The sequence below is a fragment of the Punica granatum genome, chromosome 3 (assembly GCF_007655135.1).
Source record: "Punica granatum isolate Tunisia-2019 chromosome 3, ASM765513v2, whole genome shotgun sequence".
In the NCBI taxonomy this organism is placed as follows: Eukaryota; Viridiplantae; Streptophyta; class Magnoliopsida; order Myrtales; family Lythraceae; genus Punica; species Punica granatum.
This window is the reverse complement of record NC_045129.1, coordinates 12,341,534-12,361,543: the sequence shown is the minus strand read 5'-3', so window position 1 is coordinate 12,361,543 and position 20,010 is coordinate 12,341,534. Positions and strand designations below refer to the sequence as shown.

The window sequence follows — 20,010 nt, the reverse complement described above, 5'->3', positions numbered from 1 at the left end:
TTGATTGGTTAAAGATAATAAATGTTGAAATTATGTTTACATATTACCTAATAATTTTACTTCTTTTCACTTTTGATCCACATTTACATTTTCTTTTAAATCCAATCCCGCCACCACTTTCACAGAGGAGATCACAGGCAGATGCCATTGGTGACCATGAAGGTGGTGGCCAAGATCGAGGTCTCCACCGTCCCTGATCTCTCATCTATCTCTCTTCATCGAATAGAGGGATAAGGGAGATCTAAGGCATAAAAGCCTCGATCCCGACCATCACACCCTCTCTCTTTGTGGTGTGAATCGTGCTCTTCCTTCTCTTTCTAATTTTCTGAGCCAAAATCTAAAAATGGAGTCGAATTGTAATTACGATAAAAGTTGGAGGTACCGTTGCAAATTTTTAATAATCATCCTTCAACTGAGTAAATCAACTGAAAATAATAAGTAGGTTTTTTCTACATAATAATTAAGTACTTTTTCGACTTAAATCTATTAAGTGACTTTTTCTTTTTTCTTTTTTTGCTTATCCAACATGTTGAATCCTATTGGGTGCTTTATTTCAACGCTTAATCAGTGCTATCAAAGACCCCCTCAGATCTTTTACTGTCAGGCAATTTAGCTGGGACCATCATATCTCGGTCATTGTTATATGATTGATTCTGGGCATTTGCCCCCGTTTCATAACCAAAAAAATAAAAGGAAGTTTCCTATTCCTTTATGATTGATATCGAAGGCATACAATATTTCCTAAGCAAGACCTGTTGAGACTAGATACAATTTATCCGACTTTCTTACGGCTATTGTCAGTTCATTTAGCCAACTCGATTGATTCGCTACTCAACTCGGTCTCACCCATTAATCGAATTAGTGTTAAGAGGAGAAAGGAGATGTGATGCAACACTAGATGTTCTTTTCAAGGTATTAAGAGATTTCGTGTTCATTTTTCCGATGGGCCCTTCTCCTCCCTATTCATTTTGTTTCATACATATTCCCTTGCGGTAACATGAACTTTGAACATTTTATTGGTGCCTGAACAGAAATTTTCCAGTGGCTCCAACCGACCAACAAGTCAAATATGGAAGGGGCACAAGCCCTTGCACCCTTTCTAGTCTTTATGTTTAAACAATCTTTGAGTCGACCTCCACGATCGGATGACGAACTCTCAAAATAAAATAATTAAGCAAACTAAAATCTTGAGAGAACCCTGCAAAACTCCACGATCAGATGATGAATCTCTTTGATTGTGGGGTGAGGGGCCCCATTGGCAGCTATTGCTCTCCGAGGTCATAAGTGACATCAGGGGCCACCAACGACCATGAGTGACAGAAAAATGGAAATGGGAAAAAATAAATCTTTATATTTACGTCTTAAGTAATATATATCGAAATGTGTACGCAGATTCCTACTAAAAATTAAATATGTCATATAATCGATTCATTTCACCTATCTAGACTTTGTTTGGGAATGAATTAGGGACTTCACTCTATTCCCTCTATAAATAATTATATTTATTTAGAGTTGTAAAGATTGTATTGTTGAATTATGAAAAAAAAGAAGGAAAAAGTAATGAACAGTTGAGATAAAGTAATGATTATATTGTTGAATTGTGAAAAAAAATAATGAATAGTTGAGATGATTTAGCATTAAAAATTGAATTGAATGATTAAAGAAAAAGGAAAAAAGTAATTATTATGTTGTTAAATTGAAGACAAGTGGAGTTAAGTGGAGAAAGTAAAAGAAAATCACTTCATTTCCAAAGAAAGCCTTCTAATTTCATGGTTGTTGCCAGCAAGAACAAAGTCAAAATCATTCTGTTCGCCCAAAAAACAAAAATAATTCTTTTTTTTTTTCCTTTTCTTTTCAGAAGCATTCAAGCTATAAAATAAATTCCTTCCCATAAAGTGTTCCTTTTCGCAATTAATTGAATCAATTCCCAAGCTCAAGTCCATATTTCTATTCTTCCATCCTCTTAATTTATATAAATTTTAATTTTGATTTAATATATATCATTATTTCTATAAATTGTAAGAATTTAAATATGTCAATTAGCAAAATCAAATTATTATTTTTGCATTAATTGCAGAAAATCTAGAAAAATTAAAGTTTAAAATTTGGGTAATTATATAAAATAAAACTAATCGTATTAAGGTTTGGTTTTAAGTCCTCGATTCTCTGGGACAGCTCCTGTTTGACCAGACTGGCCAACAAATAGGTTTTTGGAGTACACCAAAAATAACAGATCAGCTAAACCATCCATGAAGAAGCATGAAGGCACATATTAATGAACAACAAGTGATGGAGATTTCGACAGGAAAATACGTGGTTATGTTTCAATATGACTCTAGTTACGGCGGGGCAATCTCGGAGAACGTGCAGGGGTCGATTCGTATCCTCTTGCAGGCAGCTCCAACAAGTGCCTAAGGGTGCAAGATTATGAGAAATTTTGTGAAGATTTGCGAGGAGTTGATCATATTGAGCAACCTAAGGGATCAACTCTAGCTCGGGAGTCATCCTAAAGTCTCCAATGGAGCGAAGTCTAGAACTAGAACTGCAACAATATTGTTTGCGTGAGGATAAAGTATTCAATGCACCCGTGTCTCCACATAACCATGGCTAGGTGGTGACACTAGCCAGTTAAAACCAGATGCGACCCAGGCTACGTATAATAATAAAATACTAATTATCGAATTACAAATTAAGATACTTGCCAAAAACAAAAATTACAAATTAAGATAAGAACAATAATACATCATAAGAAAATAAAAATCCAAAATTGGCTGATCAAATTTGAGAAGTGCCCGGGTGAAATTAATTTTTTGATTAAGGTAGTTGAAAATGTAGATGAAAACAAAATTAAAAAATTAGAAGTAAATTGTGTGAGTTAACGAATGAAAATAGAAGAAATGCATGGAAAGGAAAGCGGATTAGTGGGAGACAGGAAGAGGGGTTCGTTGGATAGTTACTGAAGTAGAATTACAATTTTAACTTTAATTTATTAATTTTCATTAACTAAATATGTTTCATTAATGGCGTTTTAGGAAAGTGAAGGTGAGACGAATACTCTTCTTCTCATTTTTGTAATTATATAGATTACTGTCTCACCATTTAAAATTTGATATTCATTCTTTTACTTTTACCATTAGAATAGATTTTTTTACTATTACTTATTAATAATTTTTTGAAAAGTAAGTGTTCTTTTTTAATTAAGAAATTGAGGGAAAAAGTTCATAAGATACGAATTTTGACCTTTTTTTGCTGATAGTAATTTGACTTGTGTATTATGTGAACTTATACTAATAAATAAATTCTGGTGAAGTTATGGTAAATCTATTACATTTTGGGAAACGAAAAATCGGTTAATGACGTGTAAAGGAGAATGACCCAGCAATTATATATTATATATAGATACATAAATATATAGATTCAGTAGCTGTTCAAATAGTGCTTGTCAGCCTAACCTATTAGCACTTAAAAGGTGGCATACACTACAAGTAAATTTCTATTTTTTCAAATTAAGGGCCATTTATAACCTATTAAATTGTGATTGTACATTTTAAAATTGAAAATATAAATTAAATTAATTAACAGGTAAAAATGTCAGCTTAATAGTTAATACCATACAAGCATCGTGATTATCCAATCCCGGATAATCAACAGTTTTACTATACAGTCAGACCTTATTTGATTTCTCAGGTATTAAACTATTTTTTTAGAAGATAGTAATTGACATAATAACATAGATAAGATAGAAAATCAGTGAAGAAATTCATCACTGGTATCACTATGTTCATGCGAAAAAAAGAAAATCGTACCTATATCAACTGGGCCAATATTTGAAATTGAATTCACTACCTACTCACAAAATACAGACACATTTATATACGGCTCTATCTATTAAAAGAATATCTATAGAAAATCTATTTAAAAAAAGATGTATATATGGCTCTCCTATCGCTTTGGCACTCAATTTTTTTTATGTTTGATTTGGATAATAATTGCAATATTTGGTTCTTCTGTATTTATTTATTCGTTTATTAGTATATTTTTTGTATGAGGGACCAGACAGCTGTGTCTGCAAACTACTTAGCATGGAGTAAGTATATAACTTAGCCAAGAGAAAGAAAATGGAGGGACCAGACAACTACAATGAATTGTTTGGCCGATCAATAAATTCAGGGAAAAGAGATCGACCGTCCAGAACCCGTCACGTGGTGCTTCTGCTCTTCCCTTATTAGTTCGTGACATTGCCATAAGGTATACACTTTAGGTATAAGACTTTCTCATACAGATGGCGAGATAGAAAGCTGGGGCACCACACTACGCCGTCTGATGAGTTCGGGACATGTTATGTGATCGTGATCGTAGTAGTCCTTCCCTAGTCCAAGCCAACTTAGAGGAGAGAGCAAAAGAAGGAGATACTGACGACATGCGAGAGGAAAGAAAAAGAAAAGAACAATATGTCAAGTGGAAAATATAGTCCTTCAAATTCTCTCTTTTATTTAAATTATTTTACAATTTACATCCGCTCTATGATAGGCGAAATATAAATCGTAATTGATATTAAATAAAAAATTCATAAGAAATATAATTTAGAAGTATTTACAAAAATTACTATTGGATTTTATAAACGGTTAATAACATAAAAAATACAAACTTTTCACATTTTAACAATTATGGCATGCACTTTTTTTCTTAATCTAAAAATACACAAACTTTCAATTTGACAGCGTCAAATTTTTCCATTAATTTGGACGAAAATTGTTGATGTGTAGATCGAGGGAGACCCATCATATTTTTTTAATAATAAAATTATTTCAAAATATATAAAAAAAGAAATTAAAAAGAAAAGCAAAATCGGGGAGGGGTGGTATCCGATGGTGGGGGCCTCGTTACAGGCCACCACCCATCCGATTGTGGTCGTCAGCTACCACAGAGGGCGTCAACAACTCCAATTAGGGAGAGGTCGTGGCCAGACTTTAGGCCTCCACCCTTCGGAATTGGGATAACTCCCAAATTGGGGATTCTCTCGATTCCGATGAGTGGGGCCACCACCCCCCAATTGGGATAACCAGCGATCCCAATCGGTGGGGTGGTGGCCTCCTACGAGGCCCCCACTGCTCCTCCTCCTCGATTTTGGATTTTTTTCTTTTTTTTTGTATTTTTTTCAAATAAATTTATTATTAAAAACATTCGGCGGGTCTCATTCGACCTACACGTTCGCAATTTTCATTCAAATTATAAACAATTGAACGAAGTGTTAGAATTATTATCAAATCGACAGTTTGTGTATTTTTAGGTTAAAAAAATTATTCATGTTAAAATTATTGAAATGTGAGAAGTTTATGTTTTTTTTTTTTTGTTATTAATCCTTTTATAAATGATGTGAGAAAGGAAGGCATTAACCTCAGAGAGCGAGGGAACATTGAAGAGCGAAAGTTGGATGGGAGTGGGACGTGCGTCAAAAGGAGAGGAGGGAGGAGAAAGATGATGAATGTATTTAAAATTTGAATAATTTTATATTTTTATCCCTGTATTTTTATTTTTAGTTTACATTTTACATTTTTAGTAGTATTGATGATATTTAAACCGGAAATAAAAGGGTATCCTTTACTTTCAACTATCCTATAAATAAGGAGGTAGTTACAAAATCAACTCTTGCATGCTTAAATGATAGTATAAGATAAGAAGTATAAAAAGATGATAAATTAATTAGTTTAATCTTGTAAAATGTTTGTATCGTTTACTGGCAATAAAGAGTTAATAGTTTCTTCATACAAGTTGTTTTATCATGATTTTCACTAATACACTATATGACATAAACTAGTATGATAAATCAAAAGATAGACAGAAAATTTTCCACCTCGCGACGGCAGGGATGCACCTAGTATGGTTATTTTACCAAAATCACGGACAGTATGTGGCCAAATTCAAAGAGGAGCAAATTGCAACTTTTTATATTTAGAAAAAGAAGAGTTTCATGCTCTAAATTCTTTTCATGTTTCAAGAATTAGATTAATAGTTGAAACAGAAATTTAATGGTAGCTTCTTGTTGGCGAATTATTTCAATAAAATCTTCATGAATAATGAGGAGAAAAGAAAAAGAAAAGAATTGTGATTGTTAAAATTAGGATTTCGATTTTTTTAGGTCTTTTTTAAAGTTTTTTAGGATATTAGAGTTGGCTGAGAATGATTAACTAATTGTACACTGAAGTTGTAAACAATCTCAACCCCGTAAAGAGAAGAATATAAATTTGAGTCTTGAAAAGCGTATTTATTGAGGGGGAAAGTGAATTTTAAATCCCCAATTCTCGAAATTGTAAGAACAATATTTTCACAATTTTTATATTATAAAAGAGACTCATGACTTACTACAAATAAATAAAAATTTAAATTTTGGGCACAAGCAATCTCATTAGGAAAAATCTAATTTAAAACTTCATATGAACATTTTTAATTGTACTATGCTTTCTCATCTTTTGCAATTTTAATCTATTCATAAAAGTCTCCCACCTTTTTCTTTTTGAAAATTAGATGTGTGTGTAAGTTTTTTTTCGATTATAAAGGATGTTATGAACCTAGTACAATGAAATGGAAATTATAAATATACCTTATGAAGGGACACAGGTTGTTCCACATGAGTATCCAACATGGAATCTCTTGGTCACCAGACGAGCTGTACTCTCTTTAATTAGGTAGGAGTGTAGGTTTTTTTTTTTTCGATTATAAGGGATGCTCAATGCTTTTTACAATGAAAGAAAAATCATAAATAACTAACAAAAAGGTACAAGTAGTCCGATTAGGAATGCAGGTTTTTCTTTAATGCAATAATCGCAGTTGGAGGACACAAACATGAATATATAATCATCTCTTCAATAATTACCACTTCCTATAATCAGTCAGTCCATCACCAGCCTTATGGGTTGGACTGACAGTTCCAAGTCCCCTTCGTGGAAGGCTACATGAATTATTGGATCACGTAATTTTAAATCATAAAAAAAAAAGAGAATTAATCGAGGTGTTCGTCAAACTGATCTGTATACCCCCCTTATCCTCATTTAAATTTTTTTTAAAAAAATAATAATAATAATAAAAAGGGAAGTTCAGTCCATCAACGGTCATCGGACCAGCATTGGCCTTCCCAGTTCTTATATATGTTAGCTTCGGTCTCAGAGACCCGATGCCATATGCTCCCCGACAAGCAGCGGTTTGTCAGTTAATTCTTGTCTTGTTCAACTCAGACGAGATGACAAAACCATCGGAGGCTACGGATTCCGGTCATCGTGATGCCTTGGCGGCCGTACCATGGTTGAGTCGTGCCGCGGTCAACGTTCTCTTGAAGTTACGGGACATGGCCTTGCGCCCTGACGGCACCGTCAACCGCGGCTTCCTCAATATCATCGACCTCAAATCCTCTCCCAACCCGAAGCCCGTCCACGGCATTAGCTCCTCCGACTTCACTGTCGACCCCAGTCGCAACCTCTGGTTCCGCCTCTTCGTCCCCGACGCCTCCACTGCGGCCGGCAGCGGCCCTCTCCCGCTCATCGTCTACTTCCACGGCGGCGGCTATGCCACCATGAGTGCAGCATCCGTGCCCTACGATGGCTTCTGCCGGAGACTCGCCGGTGAGGTTCACGCGCTCGTCGCCTCTGTTGAGTACCGCCTCTCGCCGGAGCACCGGTTCCCTTGCCAGTACGATGACGGGTTCGATGCACTGAAGTTCATAGCTGAGAACTCCGCAACGGTGCTGCCTGGGAATGCAGATCTATCCCGGTGCTTCATCGCCGGAGACAGTGCCGGCGGAAACCTCGCGCACCATGTGGCAGTCAGGGCAGCGCAGTCGAAACTCGAGCAGGTCAAGATCAGAGGGCTTATCGCGATCCAGCCTTTCTTCAGCGGGTTGGAGCGGACGGAGTCCGAGGTCCGCAATGAGAAGGCCCCGATCTTCACTGTTGCCCAGGCTGATTGGTTTTGGAGGGCCTTCCTACCGGAGGGGGCCGACCGAGACCATCCGGCAGCCAACGTCACTGGGCCCAATGCTGTTGATATCTCAGTCCTGCCAGAGTTCCCAGCCACGATTGTGTTCGCCGGCGGGGTCGACCCCCTGCACGATTGGCAGGTCAAGTACTCGGAGTGGCTTCGGAGATCGGGTAAGGAGGCGGAACTGGTTCAGTACCCGAACATGGTCCACGGCTTCTGGGTGTTCCCGGAACTGCTTGAGGCTACTCAGTTAATTTCAAAGATCAAGGATTTTATCACTCAACGGTCATCGAACCAAATGTCGGAATAAATAAGGCAGGCATGCAGTTTTTGAATCCATATGTGGTGGATCGTTTCATTGATGTGCATTTATCTCTTGGATGATCAATAAATTATGTCTATGGTACAATCAGTTGTACAGGGCAATCGGTTCTTTGACCGTTTGATTATATGTTCATTTAGCCAGTTTCATTCATAGGGGCTTAACAAACAAACAGTAAGCAGTTTCTTTTCTTATCTTTTTACAACTGATGGTTAGCTCGAACCGATGGCGCTGCGAAGAAAATTATTAGCAAAAGAGAAAAGAGAGGACCCGAAAGAGAACAGATGCGAAGAGAATTCCAGTCGAGAAACACAACCGAAACGGTCTGGCAGTTATACTGTAATGATTTTAACACTTGAGCAGGCTGCAGTCCTCCTTAGATGCCTTGATGCGATGAGGCTGAGAACGGCCAGCGGAAACAGAGACCCTTATCCCCACAGGCAAACGGCATTGGTCGAGTGTCGATCTCTTTGAAGCGACAATGAGCACCGTTCTTCCTTCAGAACCGAACTCACTAGCCTAGGCCCTAGGAACATAATTTCCTATAGTGGTAACTGGCAAGTAATTGAATTGAAGGAAAGCGCTAAGCAATGGAGGAAGGTCATCGTTATGGTAAGATACAATCTTCACGAGGGATTCGGAACTAGTGAATTGAGCTAGAACCAATGCTGCGCCACGGTCTCTGTCTTCTGACAAAACTTCGCCAGAGAGAACTCGAGGATGATCATCTGGTAGGTTGTCGAGGGTCTCAAGGTCGGTCTGTGAAGCAATCAATCACGAAAGCTCTAGTTCAATTCCAATAGGTCAATCGAAGGAGGACATCAAATAAGCTTACTATTGACAAGTGACGGACACCGAACTTAAGAAAAGCAGGTTTCGGAGCTTAGATCCGCGGACACGCCTGGAACAGGCCTAGGAAAGAGAGACAACGGAATCATCAAACCTGTTCGTCATAAAGATATAGAAAGCAGGGAAACCTATGATGGTGCTCCTATTGAATAGCAAATCAAATTGGTGATACTACTTGCTAAATGGTTGTCAAAACTAACCCTGCCCATCTAAATGTAAATAAATACCTTATGTGCCTATCATTAGCCAATATCCTCCATGACATCCAATTTTCCATTATAGGGTCTAAAATGAAAAACGAAAAAAATACCCCGCATTTTCTTGTATTTCACCGGTTAGGCCTTTAACAAATTTGTCCCAAACTCCTACCACCTCATGATTAGCCTGGACCTAACCTCATAAAAGCTCACCAAGTCCTCTTTCTTTCTTTCTTTCTTTCTTTTTTCCTTGGGCAATAAGAGGAAAAAATGTCCAAAAAAAAATGATTGCAAGAACTCAAAAAATGGCAAATCCACCATGATCACTACAAAGAAATATACATGTGATAAATACATCATATAACCGTAGCTCAATTGGAGTAACTCACCTTTCACCGTAATCTCGATTCTCAACCTCCTACAACAATTCAATATGAACCCAAATGAAAAATGGGAAAGGGGATCCTCCGTCCAGTCAATCCATAATCCATGTCGAATCCTATACTTTGTGGTATATGAGGAAAGCCACAAGGGAGTAGTGTAACAAAAGATCTTGGGCCGATACCCGGGCATAGGAACCCTTCACAGAATCACCCCAAGCAACTCAAACCAGTAACCCACAATCAAACCACAATCAACCCAATTCTCAAAAGGTTGAGGAGGGAGATGTGGCAAGCGGCATCATCTCAAGTCGTCATTTAGATATATCAATTATTGCTCCTTATATCATTAACTATTAAAAATCTAGAATATTATATTTAAATCTCTACTTTTATTACAAATATTAACTGTTGAGGCTTCACTATACTAGGGTTCGTTTGACAATAGAGTTCAATTTTGAAATTTAACTCCATTCCTAAAATAGGTAAAAGACAAATAAGGATATTGGTGAAAAAGTATTTATATATATATATTTATTTAAGTGGGGTTGTAATAATGGAATTGAGGAAGAAAATAAAAAAGTAATGATTATGTTGTTAAATTGTGAAAAAAATGTAATGAATAATAAAGAGAAATTAGCATTAAAAAATTAAATTGAATGGTAGTTAAGATAAAAAAAATTTAAAGAAAAAATGGGGAAAATAATGATTACGTTGTTGAATTGAAGAAAAAATAAAGTAAAGTGAAAAATATTTTCACTCTAAAACCAAACGAATCCCAGATCTTTCGCATTTTGGAGCACAGTCCAGCAATAACATTAGGTTTTCATAAGGCGGCTTAGCAAGGACACATTTCGCTTTAAACTAGCAACAAATTTTTGAATTTGGGTGTAATCTTATGAGGATCTTTGCCAACACGCGACCACCTTTAGATTGGTTGGATGAGACTGATGACTAGATTGATTATGCACGTGAACAGCTGGGGAATCATGTCACTCCACATGTTTTGTTCCGTTAATTATAATACATAATCAGACAGAATGAGAAAATTTATCATTCCTCACAGTGATGTGACGAGAAATAACTAATGAAATTCTTTCATTATATAAATTCATGACTTACTCACTACCAATATATTTATAAATCAAATTATTCATTCGTTACAATTTAAACGATACTTCCTCATATCACCTGACGAAATAAGACGTTATTCAATAATTTCTGTGATCGAAGGGATACAATATTTCCTCTGATGCAAGTCTAGGGGTTTAAAAAGCCCATACATATGGCCACGAAGAAGTGCAACATAGGACCGTGCAATACCGTACATCCTTGTGGGGCCCCTGGAGCAACTGTCGGAGCAGCTTGTGGTAACGAACTGGCAAACCTCACTGTCCCTCACCGGTCAACAGTCGGCCATCTTCAGTGGCGGTCCTGACTCCTAATATAACCTCATAGTTAGGGAGCCAATGGTTCATCAATTCTCTCTTTCAGAACAGATGATGCCGGATCCATCGAATATATCATCCGAGGTGACCGGTTTTGGCTCCAGTGATCCCTTGGCAGCCCTGCCATGGACAACTCGCGCCGCGGCCTCCATCATCTTTAAGATCCAGAACTCGGCATGCCACGCTGACGTTACCATCAACCGCCGCCTCCTCAAACTCCTCGACCTCAAAGCCCCTCCCACACCAAACCCTGTTGATGGCATCAGCTCCTCCGACTTCACTGTCAACACCAACCGCAACCTCTGGTTCCGCGCATTCTCGCCCACCAGCAGCGGCCCCCTCCCCGTCATCATCTACCTCCATGGCGGTGGCTTCTCCACCATGAGCGCAGCATCCTGGCCCTATGATACGTTCTGCCGGAGACTCATCGGTGAGGTGCCTGCCCTCATAGTCATTGCCTCCGTTGAGTACCGCCACTTGTGGGAGCACCGGTTCCCTTGCCAGTATGATGACGGGTTTGATGCCCTTAGGTCCATAGCTGAAAACTCCGCAACTGTGCTGTCCAGGAATGCAGACGTGTCCAGGTGCTTCCTCGCCAGAGACAGTGCCGGTGGAAACCTCGCACACCATGTGGCAGTCAGGGCAGCGCAGTCGAGGATTGAGCAGGTCAAGATCAGAGGGCTTATCCCGATCCAGCCTTTCTTCGGTGGTCAGAGCGGACAGTCTGAGATCCGCAATGAGAACGCCCCAATCCTCAACGTATCCCAGATGGATTGGCTGTGGTGGGCCTTCCTGCCGGAGGGGGCTGACCGAGACCATGCTGCAGCCAACGTGAGTGGTCCCAGTGCTGTTGACACCTCTGTCCTGGCAGAGTTACCAGCCACGATTGTGTTTGCTGGTGGGATCGACCCTTTGCGCGATTGGCTGGTCAAGTACTATGAGTGGCTTAAGAGATCGGGGAAGGAGGCAGAGCTGGTTCGGTACCCGGACATGGTCCACGGCTTCTATGCGTTCCCGGAACTGCCTTAGGCTACTCAGATGATTTCAAAAGGTCAAGGATTTTGTTACTCGAAGATCATCGAATCGAATGTTACCATAATCAAGGCAGTTTTTTTAACTTACACGGCCCATCAATCATGAGTAATTTTCATTCACCGAACGAGTGGTTGAGACAATATAGAATCCATTATCAATCCGACCACATTACCATTGTTATCGTACATCTAGTTTAATTCCTCTGCTACTGACTCAATTTCATGATTAACTGAATTAATGATCGCCTAATTAAGCGATCAACATTGACGAAGTGGATGAAAACGAAATTGTCTTCCATGATCCTCAATAGCTTCATAAACTTATCGTTTACGAGCTGATGAGCTTGAATTGTTTGCAGCAGAATGTTACCGACAGTACAGATAAAACGCGAAAAAGAATCACAAGGAGCGGCGACATAATTTATCGGCAAAACTGTTGCTTCAGGCAAGAGAAGTGAAAATTCCTATTGTGAAAGAGAACCAAAACCGTAAAGCTTCAACCCTTGAGCACTTGGGCTGCGACCCTCCTCAGTGAATCAGCCGCCTTCATGAGATCAGACTGAGTATGGCCAGCGGAAACATAGAGCCTTATCCCCATAGGCAAACGGCATTTGTCAATTGTTGATCTCTTCGAAGTGACAACGAGCACTGAATCTTCCTTCAGCACCTAGACATTCTCATCCCATAATAATTACCACTATTATTTTTGTGGAACGAAAATGATCTCCTCTAAAAGCTACGCCAAAAACAACAGGTCTTAGCAGCAACCTGTTATTATTATTATTATTATTATTATCATTATTATTATCACTTACCCGATCAGCAATATCTTCAAGCAGAGACAGGTCATCTTCCATAGCGCCCATCGACTTTTCCAGTCTAAGAAACACTATGGGTGATTCTGGATCGCTTGCCAATGAGAGTCCTGGAATGTCTGATAGTCCTGCATGAGTTCACGGACCGAACAATGGCCAAGAATTTCAAAAGTCAGAAGGATAAGTTCCAAGTCATATATGGCACATAACCACTAGAGATTGAGACAAACCAGGAACTTACCTTTCCATAACACAGCGACGTTGCTCTTCAGCTTCGTTAAGAGCTGAGGATTTTCCTCTAGGACATCGATAGCTGCGATTGCAGTGGATGCAAGATATGGAGGCAAAGACGCAGAGAACACATAACCAGAGCTGCTCAATCGCTGCAAGAGATTATTGGGTTTGTCATTGAGTTTGAGGCACACCAGTAGAGAGAAAAGGGCAAATAATATATGTTCAGCAGTATCAGCGTGTTTGCATGATACCTGATGATCTATAACTCGAGAACTTCCTGTGCAGAATCCTCCCTCCGTGGCTAATGCGTGTCCCATGGCAGCAGTTATAATATCTATCCTCTCAACCTGCAGACAGCAGATTCTGAATACTGATTATACATATGTATATATTGCTCTGAATGCAAAGAAGACTCGAGCCTTCAGAACATACTGGAACACCAAAGTGTTCAGTGAGACCTCTTCCAGAACATCCAAGCACACCAAAGGAATTGCTTTCATCCAACAAAACGCGGAAACGGTATTTCTCCTTGAGTCTGATTATCTCATCTAATGGAGCTATCTGGCCAGAATTCTGCAAATAAAGCATCTCAACTCAGTCATGAAACCATATCAGTTTTTAATCTTAACAAAAACGACGTCACAAAATAGTTACTTTGTGGAATTCACAAATAAGCAATCTTTCCGACTGGAGAGGACTCTAAGTATGTCACTGATTGCTAATACGAAAAAGGAAGTTGAAGATACTTAAAGAGAATGTAATGCAGCCACAGAACCGTAGGACCTAAAAATAAAAACCATCCACATTTTATCTTCCTAAGTTCCTAGAAATGCAAACATCATATGCGCATAGAATTATTTAATCACAACTTCAAAGAATGTCTGAGCCTCTAACAACACAAATAAACAAAGAGGAAAAGAAACCAGCAAACCTATTGCAGACTATTACAAAGTTAACATAGCCATGTTCCAATTGTAATCCTCAGAGTGGTAAAAGTTTCAGACCTTCCTACAATTGCGCTGACAGTTAAGTTTGTGCCGTGTCCATATCCATCGTACAATGGGTAGTTTGTATGAGAATTGACTTCTTTAACGCTCACTTAAAATAAAGAGAAAAACAGATTGCCCCGAAACTTTGAGCCTAATTGCACAGTGCCCCCTAACCTTTAAAACTTTGCACAATGCCACCTGACCTATTCAAAAATGAGCATGGTGCACCCTCAGTCTAATTTGTAGCCACTTTTCCAGATGAAATCACATGCAGTTCACGTGACTTTTTTTAGAAGGCAAAAAAGTCAATTCATTGAATTGAAAAAAAAAATGTCCGTAAGCAAAATTAGGGCATCCACGTAGAAGAAGCAGCAGACGGTGACGAACATAAGGACGACAAAGAAGCCTAGGATGCCCACACAGGGCTCCATCAGCCTCTGGCTCTTATAATTCTCGCACAGCGGGAGCACACCACCTCCATGGAGTTTCCAGGGCCCAGGTTGGGATTTTGAGTTGTGGAGCTTGTTGTGGGGAATCAGAGGTTGATTGCAGAAGTTAAGAAAAACGAGAGATTGGTGTTGGTGATGATAAACCTAATTCAACAATCATGAATAAATGAAATGGAGGTTGATCTTGCTTAAGTTGGAACATTCTCTCTCTTCTTAATGTCTCTTCTTCTGCTTTGCTTGGTAACTTAGTAGTATTATGGTTTACAACAGAGAGAGGGGGGGAGGGTGTCAAAGAAGCAGGGAAGCATTCGTGGCGAAATAATATAAAATTCCTTTGCTTTTTGGCTCTGTTTTTGGGTTTTTTTTTAGGGGAGTTTGGTGTAAATGTGGAAATGGGTGTACCATTCTGGTGGAAGCATTCAACGAAGCAAGGAAGCAAACATGGCAGGTTTTCAGGTAAGCTGTTTCAGCAGATGGCTGGGGTGGAGGGGCGCAAAATTGTGGCCTAATTTTGCTCGTCTTTTTTCTGTTTATTTACAATTCAATAAATTGCTACATATTGACTTGTTTGCCCTTCATAAAAGTCAAATGAGCTGCATGTGACCAATTTTAGCTAGAAAAGTGGCCAGAAATTAGACTGAGGGTATAAAGATTGAGGGCATTTTGCAACTAAGCTCAAAGGTCAGGGGGTAATCTGCATTTTACTATTAAAAGAAAAAAAAGGTAAACGACCTACTTTCATTATAAGTGGAGGAAGCACGGAAAGTTATTATTTCCTCACCATAACTAGGAAGATCTAGCAACCTATCATGGTATTCTAATTGAATAGCACTATTAAATTGATCATTGTACTATCCAAATGTTTTCAAAGCTCAAAACTGCTTATCCAAATATATATAAGTACCTGGTAAATAGCTTCAACCACAATATACCGTCGCAACTTCTCAGCTCGCTTATTCTCAGCAGTTACTTTTTCCAATATACTTCGTAGAGATTCCATACTATTGTGCTTGAAATAAATTATCGTGCTTCTTGAAAGTTGTAATCCATTTTGTATAGCCCAATTAACTCCCTCATCCCTGGACATAAAAGAGTATACCATAATAAATTTGTGAAATGACCAAACTGAAGCTCCAAACCATTAGATTGCAGTAGCCACTTTCCATAAATTGGAAAGGGCAAAATTCCTGAAAAAGATAATTGCTATGAAGTGAGAATCAGGCATGTATGGAGGTGAAATGTCACTAAACTAAGATGTAAGAATTTCTCATCGCTGAACAAATCACATTCATTAAATAAAGTACTCAATATGATAGGATGATACGGTGACTTCCAATTCATATTTCACCAATGACTAGCTAATTTTTATAGATCTGTGACATTAATGATGCACCTCATTTAAAATATACAAGCTTGATTAAGAGAGAAATATACTTACACAACGATTACATCTCCTTTCTTACAAAAAGCTGGAATAGCACTGAACACGGTGGAAAGTCCATAGGAATAAAGAATTGAGTCAGGAGTACCCAAAAACTTGGCTATCCTGGTCTCACAATCGAGATGGACATCTGCAAAAGGAAAAGAAGATTTACAGACATTTCAGAAGCTTAATATCTCACCTACACAAAAATTTTAACATGACTCTCACCAATCGTCCCGTAGAATCCACGAGGGCCACAAGAACCGACACCATATTTATCCACTGATGACATACATGACTCCTGAAACAAAATGCCAACGTTAGTGACAAAGAGGAAAATAACCATGCAGATCATGTATTGATGCTAGGAATAATTTTTCTCACAAGCAGCTTCTCGTGCCCTATCAATCCAAGATAATTGGCACAAGCAAAATTCACAACTTCTTTGCCATTGACCAATGCGTGCGGACCTGCAGCACTGCAGAAAAGGGAATTGTGAGTACAAACCTGAAAGAAGAAAGAAAATGAGTGCTTTGGAGTAAGAAATTTTTTATTTTTGGCAAATAAAAGATATGAAACCGTGTGTGATAACTGACAATATGGGATCGGAAGATCAATGAAGTTGCTAAAAATCCCGAGTAAAAATTGTGAACTGATTCTTTTTTACCTTTCCAAAACAGGTGGTTCGTGCCGCAATTCTTTCTTCAACGGCGGAATAAGAGGTTCTGGGACCCATTCATCACACAGATCATCAATTTCCTGCAGAAACAAAGCATTCATCCAAGAGAAGAATCATAAAACTGTAACATTAAAATACAGGGCGAACAAAGGGCAAGGTTACCAAACAAGGTCTAGGACAATGGACATTTCTTCTCATCTTAGCATAGAGGAAGAATTAGATCACTTGATATTTTGTTAGATATGTGGAAGAGAACGGGGCAAAGTTTTACACTACCGATCATTACTCTCAGGATAATAGCTTAAACCAGCAGCCTGATCTTTTACTGAGGAAACAAATACTCGAAGCTCAAAAAGATATGGTTTTTTATACATCCATTAAGACTAATAATCGAAGAGGTGAACCACAAGTGCAAGAGCAAACAATCGTTACGAAAGGCAATCAGAGATCAACAATATGATAAAGCTAGCCAACCTTCTCCGTCAATGGCCGCTTGGGGTGTTTGTAACTTTTCTGGGAAAGCAAGAAAAAAATTACCACCAGAAGCAGAACCTCCACGAACAGATGCCCTGCTCGTAGGAACACAAGGACCAGACATGAGCTTCAAAAATTTGACAGGCATTGAAGTCACGCATTCTCATAGAGCAAAATTCTACGAAGCCAGAGACTACATACCGCCGATGTGCACACCGAAAACGACAGCCCGAGCTGAAGGAGCGTCCAAGGCCATGGTGACCCAATCCAAGGTGGCGTTCGCCATGCTCAGAATTGCAGAGGCCATCTTCACGACCAATGATCTCAGACCAACCGGCGGCGCGAAATCACCAGTCAGCTGCAGGTTCCTGCAAAGCATTTGGAACTGTCAACAGAATCATCCATCGCAAATTTGAAGATCGATCGACCAATCAATCAACCGATCAAGAGGAAGTATACGGATTGAAATCGTGGTATAAATGTGTGGATTCGGATTGGGACCTCGATTTCTTTGGCTCCGTCCTCCGTCTGAATTCGTCCGCCTTCGAATGGTACGATTTGGAAGAGTCTTCGTTTCGGAGGTCACATGGTTCGGTTGGTTTCCCCCAGATTCAGGGTCAAATGCAGAGGTCAAAAGGATAGTTAGGTTAAATGCAGTTTTGCCCCTGAACTTTAGGAAAAGTTACAATTTCCCTGACATTACACTTTCGCGTATCACAATTTACAATTGGAAAAAGTACAAAAATCCATTTCTGATTTGAGTTTAAAACAAATTGAATTATATAATTTTTTTAGGGAAAAATAACATTTTATGGTTCACTTCATGAGACATAATGGATCTCACCGTTAATTTTTTTTTATCACTTTTGATCCTCAAACTTTTTATTATTATTATTCCCCTCAAACTTTCAACTTTTTTTGCAATTTGATCCTAAAATTTGAGGGGGGAAAAAAGGGGAAAGGGGCTTGGGCTGCCAGTCGGCGACCCCGACCCCACCACCAAGGTTGCGAACACCCACAGAGGACACCGGAAATCTCGAGGGTGGGGTTGGGATCTCTGATTGGTGGCTCTAGCCCTCGAATCGACTAGAATCTCGAGATTGAGATCCCGATCGATTAGGGGGTGGGGTTGCCAATCTGCGGCCACGACCCCACGTCCATGGTTGCTGGCATTCTCTATGCAACCTCGGTGGTGGGGTTGAGATCGCCAACTGACGGCCCCGGCCCTTTTCCCCTTTTTTTTCGAATTTTAAGACCAAACTGAAAAAAAATAAAAAAAATTGAAAGTTTGAGGGTAATAATGAAAAAAAAAGTTCGAGGACCAAAAGTGACAAAAAATTAACGGTGATGTCTATTATATCTCATGAAGTGAACTATATGGTGTTATTTGTCTCTTGAAAAATCACGAGATCCAATTTGTCTCAAGCTCAAATCACAATGGAGGTTTTTGTACTTTTCCCTTTACAATTTCCTATGAACATGTTTTTTGCGGCAGAATTATAATTTTTGTGGAAATACTATACATTATCAATTAATTTATATCTTTTGAGTTTTTCATGCTCCGAGTCGTATGGATCGTTTTCATACAACTATAAAAAAAATCGTTTCATACATCCTTACTGACGCAGAGGATTTTCAGCCCATATATGTATCAACAAGCTCAAGCCCAAAGAAGCATATCTTGGATATATCAAGGAAATATTCTAGTAATGTGGAAGGGGAAGATGAGATGTCTTTGATCCATAGATTTGGAATATTATTATCTTAATTAGGTAGTATATTTAATTTAGATAGGAATATATTTAGAATTATATATTACTTGCAATTTAAGTTTGAGTCAAAAGTCTAAAGTTTCCAATTTTGAAATAATTACTTGTTTTGTTTTAGGAAGTTACATAGTAAGGGCCTAGATTCTAATTTCCTATTTTAGTTTCTTAGTTTTCTTAGGCCTATATATAGTCCATCTCAATGTACCAGAAGGGATAACTATATATCTCCGAAACTCTTATTGTTTAATAATACTTTGAGTTTGCACAACTCTTGATTTTCAGCATATCGCTATGGTTTAGACGTGTGTTATACCATTCGAGTCTAAATTCGAATTTAGGCGCGAGAAACAGTGATCCACGCTACGTCAGTTGGTATCAGAGAAGGAGTTGCCTATATCTGATCATAGCAGACGAGGCGATTCACAACCACCTTAATGCGGAAGAGTAGGAGGTGGACGCGATTCAAGCACAGGAGCAGAGGATCGAAAGGATGGAGCGGACTCTTGAACGGAGGTTTGAGCAAAGACTGGACCAAAGGTTCGAGGAGCTACGTACCATGCTTGGAGCTTTAGGTTTGCATGCTGGTTAGAATGCGGGAGACGGACGTCGGGCATATCAAGTTGTTCCTTGTGAGGAGTCTGTTGTTCGACGCGGTTTGGCCGATCGTACACTCCAAGTCAATGCTAGACTATATCAAGATGGAGGATACGATCAAGTTGTGAATTATTGCGAAGCTAAAGATTTCTATGGGATCCAGGAGATTACCATCCAAGAAGAATTCCTATTTTTGATGGAAGAGTAAGCGACGCGAATCTTCTACAGTGGATTTCCGATGTGGATTGTTTCTTTGATTACTATGATATCCCTGATAACAGAAGCGGAGTAGATCGAGTGGTTTATCGCTTAAGAGGTAAAGCTTTTACTTGGTGGGAAAGATTGCAACAAGATCACGTTAGATCCGGTTTTTACATGGAGAT

At 39.0% G+C, this 20,010-nt stretch overlaps 3 protein-coding genes and 1 long non-coding RNA gene across 4 annotated transcripts; 2 read left to right on the top strand and 2 right to left on the bottom strand.

The window, feature by feature from the left end:
- The first annotated feature begins 7,093 nt into the window (after window positions 1-7,093).
- LOC116201833 (probable carboxylesterase 18) lies at window positions 7,094-8,446 on the top strand. The gene has a single exon (XM_031533260.1). It carries the CDS (start codon window positions 7,172-7,174, stop codon window positions 8,279-8,281), a length of 1,110 nt encoding a protein of 369 aa, XP_031389120.1. The 5' UTR covers window positions 7,094-7,171; the 3' UTR covers window positions 8,282-8,446.
- Window positions 8,447-8,576: 130 nt separating this feature from the next.
- LOC116201835 lies at window positions 8,577-10,019 on the bottom strand. Its single transcript, XR_004155952.1, has 3 exons — window positions 9,729-10,019; window positions 9,129-9,205; window positions 8,577-9,052 (listed from the first exon to the last, which is right to left on the bottom strand). It is a non-coding gene; the product is annotated as an uncharacterized LOC116201835 (long non-coding RNA).
- A 959-nt stretch (window positions 10,020-10,978) lies between these two features.
- LOC116201524 (probable carboxylesterase 18) lies at window positions 10,979-12,415 on the top strand. The gene has a single exon (XM_031532786.1). The coding sequence runs from the start codon at window positions 11,189-11,191 to the stop codon at window positions 12,194-12,196; it is 1,008 nt and encodes a 335-aa protein (XP_031388646.1). The 5' UTR covers window positions 10,979-11,188; the 3' UTR covers window positions 12,197-12,415.
- A 59-nt stretch (window positions 12,416-12,474) lies between these two features.
- LOC116201523 (long chain base biosynthesis protein 1-like) lies at window positions 12,475-17,891 on the bottom strand. The gene is made up of 13 exons (XM_031532785.1): window positions 17,766-17,891; window positions 17,466-17,632; window positions 17,265-17,359; window positions 16,779-16,870; window positions 16,496-16,589; window positions 16,340-16,412; window positions 16,127-16,259; window positions 15,593-15,767; window positions 13,683-13,823; window positions 13,502-13,597; window positions 13,258-13,399; window positions 13,017-13,144; window positions 12,475-12,868 (listed from the first exon to the last, which is right to left on the bottom strand). Exons 2-13 carry the CDS (start codon window positions 17,569-17,571, stop codon window positions 12,698-12,700), a joined length of 1,446 nt encoding a protein of 481 aa, XP_031388645.1. The 5' UTR covers window positions 17,572-17,632; window positions 17,766-17,891; the 3' UTR covers window positions 12,475-12,697.
- Window positions 17,892-20,010: the final 2,119 nt, after the last annotated feature.

What these genes read in the sequence shown, in the direction of transcription:
- LOC116201524 (XM_031532786.1), top strand. Translation starts at nt 11,189, where the DNA reads ATGGTTCATCAATTCTCTCTTTCAGAACAGATGATGCCGGATCCATCG.
- LOC116201523 (XM_031532785.1), bottom strand. Translation starts at nt 17,571, where the DNA reads ATGGCCTCTGCAATTCTGAGCATGGCGAACGCCACCTTGGATTGGGTC. An exon ending in GAACCACCTGTTTTGGAAAG is followed by an intron (nt 16,590 to 16,778) that starts GTAAAAAAGAAT and finishes CCTTTTCTGCAG; the next exon opens with TGCTGCAGGTCCGCACGCAT. An exon ending in AAAGGAGATGTAATCGTTGT is followed by an intron (nt 15,768 to 16,126) that starts GTAAGTATATTT and finishes TTTTATGTCCAG; the next exon opens with GGATGAGGGAGTTAATTGGG.
- LOC116201833 (XM_031533260.1), top strand. Translation starts at nt 7,172, where the DNA reads ATGCCATATGCTCCCCGACAAGCAGCGGTTTGTCAGTTAATTCTTGTC.